The following is an 8,682-nucleotide window of genomic DNA, read 5'->3' on the forward strand; positions in this document are numbered from 1 at the left end:
GTATGAAAATGCAGAAAACCAAATGGAAGATGCAATTACAATTCAAGAAAGAAAATAAACATAAGCTATTCATTCATCATGAACATGTTTCCAGTTCTCAAGGAAAATCATTCAAAGTACAAAGAAGCAAAGCAAAGTAAAGGAAACAAACTAGCTGCCTCTTGGTCTTGTGTCTTCTTCCAGTAGTGTTTCAAGAATCAAATACAGTTTTGCTTCCCTCTTCTAGCTCTCTGGACGTATCATCTCACACCAGCACCTTCTCTTCCTTCATCAAGCCATGATCTCTGTAATACTCTTGCTATACTCCACGGGAAAAGAGAAAAGATAGGATGCCCCCAAATTGCCGAGAGGAAGGAGGTTTTAAGAGACCCCAAAAATCAGCATGTGTGTTGTCTCTTTGTGCCATAGAGTAGCGGCTGATCCACCACCTAGTAGTTAGCCTTTTTCATTTTTCTTCAATCAATCCCCTGTGCTTGGATTTAGCTCTCCAATTGGTGTTTCACGGGATGACTTTGTTCTTGGATCTAGCTCATTCTACCTTTTCTCAATTGTATGTTGAATTTTCCAAAGGTGGTATGTGTATGGCCGAGACTTTCAAGTATGGTCACTTCCCTCATTTAATTTGTAATGTGAATTGTATACATAAGACAATGCTATTCTTTTCCAAAACAATTCATAAAACAGTGGGCTGCACATGGAACTTGGTGGTCTCTTCTCTTTCATTCCAACTTAGGCTAAATGTTTTGCAAAATTCTTCATTTGAATCCAAAGAGTTGCCGTGAGGTGTAATGATGCCAAGCCTATTTTGCTTTTACAAACTCAAGAAAAATATTTCATTATACGGATCAATACACAGATTAATTCAATGCAGTACGGCTTCGACTAGATAACACAGTGTGTAAATAAATATTGTTCCTAATGTTCTAAAATATTTACAGAATTTTCCCTGCACTCACTAATGTAAATAATTATTCTCAGATAATTCAAATTAAGTAAAATAAGAATTTCTGATCAAATTAAGCACAATCAGTAAAAACGGGAAAATACTGGACAATTAAGCACAACTCCCTGATTAATTTTAGTACAGTAAACTAAGTGAAGTGAAGAAAATAATGACTCATCAAAATAGACCACACTTAGTCGTTTGCACTCCTGGGCAAACTTAAGACACAAAACCAGGGAGCAGTTCAAACATTAGAAAAGTGACACAGACTTGACAGACAGCACAAACTCCAAAACAGAAACACACTTTCACAATTCCCACAAAATCTGGACAATAAAAGGTACAGGCAGAATCCTACACAAAATCAATGAAAGCAAATACTCAAAGAATCATCCAAACAGTTCAGTACAAGGGAAACAATCAATCAGTTCAAGAGATGAATCGACAGCAATAGAGCCTCACAGATGTACACAATCAGTGTTTCTCTCGAGTGTTTAAGGTAAATCAATGTCACTCAATGCACTCAAGAAAGCAAACACAAATAGGCTTGGCAAGCCTCTAATATCAACACTCAAGCAGATACGCATGTTCAAATCAAAAGGTCTTTTTATGGTCATAATGGGGTCAAGGACAAGGAAGGATATATCTGGATAAAAAGCTATAAACCATAAGGAATAGATGAGCAATGGGGAACAAGTATAAACGCATTCACACTCACCTACAACCTCTAATTCCATCCTCTAATTAACTCCATTATTCACCGTTGTTCACAATTTTTTTTTTTTGAGTTTTTTTTTTTTTTTTTTTTTTGATTTTTTTTTTTTGATTTTTTTTTCTTATCCTGACTCTTTTCTTTACTCTGTTCAACACACAATTTCAAGAGACAAGATGTACCACATATTTACAAACAGAAACAAGATACGAAGAGAACTCACTAGCCAATTCATCTGAAATTCCCAAGAGACCACACTTATTCCCAAAACAATTCCAAAGCTATAAAATTCCCTAAGGCTCAGGTAATAATGGTTTTTCACTTAGGGCTGGTGTATGAGCTTCAAAACAAAGAAATGGGGAAAAACATAGGCTCAAAAGGGTCATCAATGGATCAAAACAGGGTAGGCTTATCTGGCTTAGAGGCTCAACAACAAAATGCCTTTATCCCTTTCAAACATGCGTATTAGTCAAGAATCAATTAAAAGAGTGAAGCCAAGACATATGTGAAAGCAATCAAGGCATATATCACACACAAGAAAGATCATCAAATGGCTCAAATCTCACACAGGTAATAGGGTCACCATCAATTCAACTCTCAAATATCATGATCATCTCCCAAGCAAAGAAAAGTAAGGATTTCATTTCAACAATTCAGAGTATTAATGAAGTGCAGGAAAACTAACAACCTAATCACAATCCAGAATTCACGAAAATCATGAAAAACTGTACATAAGACACAACAAACTGCATACAAACTGAAATATACATACAAAGAAACAACCTCCCCTAATAGACCACACTTAAACGACACAATGTCCTCAGTGTGTCACAATCAGCAGATCAAGCAATCAAAACAGTCATCAGATATCGACAAAGTGTAATAAAAGTGAGGAGGGAAGGAGAGAAGAAACTCCCTGAGTCAGGTGGGAGGGTAGGTGGGGTAGACCAAAGATGTCTCCTCCACCACTGCATCCAACAGAGAAGGATTGCTGAGGAAGGGCTTCAGTCTATGCCCGTTCACCTTGAAGCTTTTAGCTGCAGATGGACCCTGGATTTCTACTGCACCATAAGGATAAACATTAGTCACAACAAAGGGTCCAGTCCACTTTGATCTCAACTTACCACCCATGAGGCCGAGTCTAGAATTATACAGCAAAACCTGTTGGCCAACCTCGAAGTCCTTTCTAACAATGGAGCTATCATGGAACCTCTTGGTCCTTTCCTTGTAGAACTTCGAATTCTCATAGGCTTCCAATCGGATTTCATCTAATTCATTCAATTGCAACTTCCTTTCCTCTCCAGCTTGGTCCATGGAGAAGTTGCAAGTCTTCACAGCCCAATATGCCCGATGCTCAATCTCAACTGGTAAATGACATGTTTTTCCAAAGACGACCCTGTAAGGAGACATCCCAATTGGTGCTTTGTAGGCAGTCCTGTGAGCCCAAAGAGCATCGTCCAGTCTACTACTCCAATCTTTCCTGTTGGGCTGGACAATCTTTTCCAAAATCCTTTTAATCTCTCTGTTGGAGATCTCAGCCTGCCCATTTGTTTGGGGGTGGTAAGGTGTAGAAACTCTGTGTGTCACCCCATATTTCTTGAGCAAAGCTTGCATGGATCTGTTGCAAAAATGGGTTCCCTGGTCACTAACAATTGCTCTAGGCACTCCAAACCTGCAAAAGAGGTGAGATCTAACAAAATCCACAACAACCCGAGCATCATTAGTTCTGGTGGCTTTAGCTTCCACCCATTTTGAAACATAATCCACAGCAAGGAGAATATAAGAAAAACCAAAAGAAACAGGAAAAGGACCCATGAAATCTATACCCCAGACATCAAACACCTCACAGAACAACATAGGTTGTTGAGGCATCTCTTGTCTCTGTGAAATTTGTCCTCCTGCTTTCTGACAAGGCTCACAGGTGCTACAAATCCTTTCCGCATCCTTGAAGATGGAAGGCCAATAGAACCCACAGTCAAGCACCCTGCGAGCTGTTCTCTGTATCCCCAGATGACCACTAGGTGAGGAGGCATGACAGAACTGTAGGACCGAGTCAATCTCATGGTCCGGAATACATCTCCTAGTAACCTGGTCACTGCACAACTTCCACAGATATGGGTCATCCCAAACATAATATTTAGAATCACTCTTAATTTTAGAAATTTGTGCACGTGACGCTAAGGGAGGAAAAACAGAAGCAACTAAATAATTTACAATGTGTGCAAACCAAGGAGTGGGGTGAGAAGAAGAAATCATCAACAAACTCTCATTAGGAAAGTCATCCTGGATGGGCAACACATTAACTTCATTCCCAGCTCTCTCAATCCGGCTGAGGTGGTCCGCAACTAGATTTTGTGCTCCACTCCGGTCTTTAATATGCAAGTCAAACTCCTGGAGCAGTAGCATCCACCTGATCAATATAGGCTTTGACTCAGCCTTTTTCAATAGAAACTTAAGAGCTGCATGGTCAGTATACGCAATAACAGGTGATCCAAGCAAATATGACCTAAACTTATCAAGGGCAAAAACAATTGCCAACAACTCTTTTTCAGTGGTGGTATAGTTTGCTTGAGCAGCATCCAAAGTGCGTGAAGCATAGTAGATCACTCTTGGCAGCTTGTCAATTTTCTGTGTTAAGACAGCCCCCAATGCATAATTAGACGCATCACACATGAGCTCAAATGGGGCTGTCCAATCTGGTGCCTGAATGATAGGAGTGGTGGTCAAAGCTTCCTTCAGGCAATCAAAAGCCTGCTTGCATCTGTCATCACAAACAAAGTCAACATCCTTCTGCAGCAGTCTGGACAAGGGAAGCGCTTTCTTGCTGAAATCTTTGATGAAGCGCCTGTAGAAACCTGCATGTCCAAGGAAAGATCGCACCTCTCGCACGCAAGAGGGGTAAGGCAACTGCGAAATCACAGATATCTTAGCAGGATCTACCTCTATTCCCTTTTCAGAAATGATATGCCCTAAAACCAAACCTTGTTCAACCATAAAGTAACATTTCTCAAAATTGAGAACAAGGTTTGTTTCTATGCATCTTTTCAAGACTTTTTCCAGACTGTCTAAACATACATCAAAAGAGGATCCATACAGAGTAAAATCATCCATAAACACCTCTATACAACTCTCAAGAAAGTCGCTAAAAATGCTAAGCATGCATCGTTGGAAGGTACCAGGAGCGTTGCAGAGACCAAAGGGCATCCTCCTATAGGCAAAAGTGCCAAAGGGGCAGGTGAATGTGGTTTTCTCTTGATCCTCAGGAGCAATATTAATCTGAAAATACCCAGAAAAACCATCAAGAAAACAATAATGAGATTTACCTGCCAGGCGCTCTAGCATCTGATCAATGAATGGCAGGGGAAAATGATCTTTCCTGGTTGCTTGGTTTAGCCTCCTATAGTCAATGCAGACTCTCCAACTGTTCTGCACTCTAGTTGGGATAAGTTCATCCCTCTCATTCTTCACCACGGTGAGGCCAGTTTTCTTGGGCACAACATGGATGGGGCTCACCCATTGACTGTCTGAAATAGGATAGATGATCCCAGCCTGCAAAAGCTTGGTCACCTCCTTCTTGATGACGTCCATGATCACGGGGTTTTGCCTTCTTTGTGGCTGTCTCACTGGCTTTGCCTCATCTTCCAAAAGAATTCTATGCATGCATGTGGATGGGCTAATACCAGGTATGTCAGCTAAACTCCAACCAATGGCCTTTTTGTTCTTCCTCAATATACCAAGCAACTTCTCCTCTTGAACAGAATCAAGGGAGGTAGAAATGATCACTGGTTTCTTCTCATCATCCTCCAAGTACACGTACTTGAGGTTATTTGGTAACTGTTTCAGCTCAAGAGTGGGTGCCTGCAAGTCAGATTCAAGTGTACTACCTGCAACATGGTTAATGCATTCTGACCCTAAAGAGTGTACAGGTAAAGGCAGAACACTCATCTCATTACAATCAAAATCAATGTCCATCTCAGATATATCAACAACATCATCAATATCATTCATGGCATCAATATCCTGGACATCACAATTCTCATCAAGATCCATAACATTATCAACATCATTCTCAAAACCTGATTTGAATCCAGATTCAATAAATGAATGCAAAGAAGATAGAAAAGAATGTTTCTTCTCATGCACAGAATGAAAGTTTCCAACAACAAATTCATCAATAATGTCATCCAATGTATCAATCCTAAACAGAGAATGGTCCTCAGCTGGAAATTTCATTGCATCAAAGATATTAAAATGAACAACAATATCAGCAAATTCCATAGACAAAGTTCCAGCATATACATCAATCTTAGTTCGGGCAGTTTTCAAGAATGGCCTGCCTAAGATAATGGGAGCGGATCCATGAGAGAATCCCTCCTCCATTTCCAGAACATAAAAATCAGCAGGAAAAATCAATTCACCAACCCTTACCAAGACATCTTCTATGAAACCTGTTGGGTGGGTAACACTTCTATTAGCCAACTGAATGACCACGCCTGTGGTTTGCAAAGGACCAAGAGATAAAGATTCATATATAGACAAAGGCATGACATTAACAGAAGCACCCAAATCAAGCATGGCATTCTCAAATTTATTATTCCCAATCACACAAGGAATGCAAAATATACCTGGATCCTTGCACTTTTCAGGAATGTGCGGGACCGACTTACCAATAAGCGCAGATACATTCCTTCCCATGCTAATCCTCTCATTGCCCTTCATCTTCCTCTTGTGTGTGCACAGTTCCTTCAAGAATTTTGCATACTTTGGTATCTGCTTGATGGCATCAAGTAGAGGTATGTTCACCTCCACCTTCCTGAAGGTCTCCAGAATTTCTTTATCCACCTCTTCCATCTTTTTGCTAGGAAGTGCCCGTGAAGGAAATGGAAGAGGGATAGGTCGGTCAACCAATGGAGAAGGTGCGGCAGTGGTAGTGGTAGACAACGGAGGAGATCTTATTGAAGAAAAACCATCAGTTGGAGAAGAAGATCCACCCACTTCAAACGTCCTATGTGGACCATCATGCTCGTCCTCTCTAGGAAAAATGGCAGGCACAGGTGTAGGTGTAGAAGCGGGCTCTGAAGGTACAACAATTTGCTTCCCTGATCTGAGGGTTATGGCACTCACATTTCTTGGATTCTGCACAGTCTGGGATGGTAACTTATCAGAATTCTGAGATTGCGCCTGATTTATCTGAGTGGCCATCTGACCCATCTGGTTAGTGAGACTCTGTATGGAAACTCCCATCTGGTTTATCTGAGTCGCCATCTGTAGGTTTTGAATGGTCATTTGTCTCACTAACTCTTCCAATGAAGGTTCAGATGAAGTGGAAGGTTGGGCAGCTGGTTGAGCAGCTGCTTGAGCAGGTGGCTCTTGTTGTTGCTGTTGTTGTTGTCTTTGGTGTTGCTGCATAGGTGGGGGCACATATCTGTTAGGTGCTCCAGCATTCTGGAAAGGTGGTGCCTGTTGCTGATGCTGTGGCGTATTGTTCCATCTAAGATTGGGGTGATTCCTCCACCCTGGGTTGTACCTGTTAGTGGACAAGTCATGATTTTGCTGTTGCGGCTGCCTGTTGTTATATATATTTGTAGCATAAGCCTGAGGCGCATCAGAGGCAGCAGAGTGTTGTAGAGAAGGACACGCATCTGTATAATGGTCGGTGGAAGGACAAATACCGCACAGTCGTGCAACAGATGCAGATGGAGCTGTAGATCTCTGGTTGGTAGTCCACTGTGTCACCAACTTCGCGAGAGAGTCAATCTTGCTTTCCAATTTACTTTCAACAACTGATAAAGATTGGGTAACAACATCGTGTACGCCCCTCACCACAATGGCATCATTCCTGGCACTAAACTGTTGTGAGTTGGAGGCCATCTTCTCAATCAATCGCCTGGCCTCAACAGGTGTGGTGTCTCCAAGGGCTCCACCACTAGCAGCATCAATCATACCCCGATCCATGTTGTTCAGACCCTCATAGAAATACTGAATAAGAAGTTGTTCCGGTATCTGATGGTGGGGGCAGCTAGCACAAAGTGTCTTGAATCTCTCCCAATACTCATACAGGTTCTCTCCACCAGTCTGCCTGATCCCAGTTATGTCTTTTCTGATAGCTGTGGTCCGAGATGCTGGGAAAAATTTATCTAAGAACAACTTCTTCAGATCATCCCAATTGGTGACGGATCTAGGCGCCAAACCATATAGCCAATCCTTAGCAACATTTTCCAATGAATGAGGGAATGCCTTCAGGAAGATGTGCTCTTCAGGAACATCATGAGGTTTCATACTGGAACAGACAATGTGGAATTCCTTCAAATGCTTATGTGGACTCTCACCTGCAAGACCACTAAACTTGGGCAACAAATGGATCAGTCCAGTCTTGAGAACAAATGGAACGTCCTCATCAGGATATTGGATGCACAAGCTTTCAATATCAAAATCAGGTGCAGCCATCTCCCTAAAAGTCCTCTCGCGAGGTGGAGGTTGTGCCATATTGTTCTCAGTGTGAAAAACAACAGAATCAAAATCAGAATCAAGTACAGATGCAACAGATGCAGTATGCACAGAGTACTCAACAGTAGGATGCACAATATCTAATGGAACAGGTTCAAAAACAGACTCTAAAGACAAATTCCTAGAATGCCTAATTAAGCTATGAAAAGTCCTATCAATCTCAGGATCAAAGGGTGGTATGAATCCATGATTTCCTCTAGTCATGCACTAAATCACGACACCCTGTAATCATGAAATAAAAGCACAGAAAATTCAAGCCACAGAAACAAACACAAGATAGCAAAACAACACTATTACAAACACAATACAAATCACACAACACAGACACAAGACTCAAAACTAAACCGTTGGTCCCCGGCAGCGGCGCCAAAATTTGATACGGCTGTCGCGGCCGATCAAATTTGATGTGCAATTAAGAATGCAGTACAGTGCTAGGAATTGACTCCTAGGTCGTCTCTCAGGGACCAAATATGATTGAGTTTCTTGTCAACACGTAATGAGGGGGTTTTGAAAATTGTTT

At 41.4% G+C, this 8,682-nt stretch overlaps 1 protein-coding gene across 1 annotated transcript; it reads right to left on the reverse strand.

Annotated features, from left to right (window-relative positions):
• Nucleotides 1-637: 637 nt before the first annotated feature.
• On the reverse strand, nucleotides 638-8,437 carry LOC128193933 (uncharacterized). Its single transcript, XM_052868129.1, has 2 exons — nucleotides 3,716-8,437; nucleotides 638-3,208 (listed from the first exon to the last, which is right to left on the reverse strand). The coding sequence occupies exons 1-2, from the start codon at nucleotides 8,364-8,366 to the stop codon at nucleotides 2,577-2,579; spliced, it is 5,283 nt and encodes a 1,760-aa protein (XP_052724089.1). The 5' UTR covers nucleotides 8,367-8,437; the 3' UTR covers nucleotides 638-2,576.
• Between the last annotated feature and the right edge of the window lie 245 nt (nucleotides 8,438-8,682).

The sequence above is a fragment of the Vigna angularis genome, chromosome 9 (genome assembly GCF_016808095.1).
Source record: "Vigna angularis cultivar LongXiaoDou No.4 chromosome 9, ASM1680809v1, whole genome shotgun sequence".
Lineage (NCBI taxonomy): Eukaryota > Viridiplantae > Streptophyta > Magnoliopsida > Fabales > Fabaceae > Vigna > Vigna angularis.

Coding starts and splice junctions, on each gene's coding strand:
- LOC128193933 (XM_052868129.1), bottom strand. CDS start 8,366: ATGACTAGAGGAAATCATGGATTCATACCACCCTTTGATCCTGAGATT. Junction 3,209..3,715: donor GAGATGTATTCCGGACCATG/AGATTGACTCGG, acceptor CTTACCACCCCC/AAACAAATGGGCAGGCTGAG.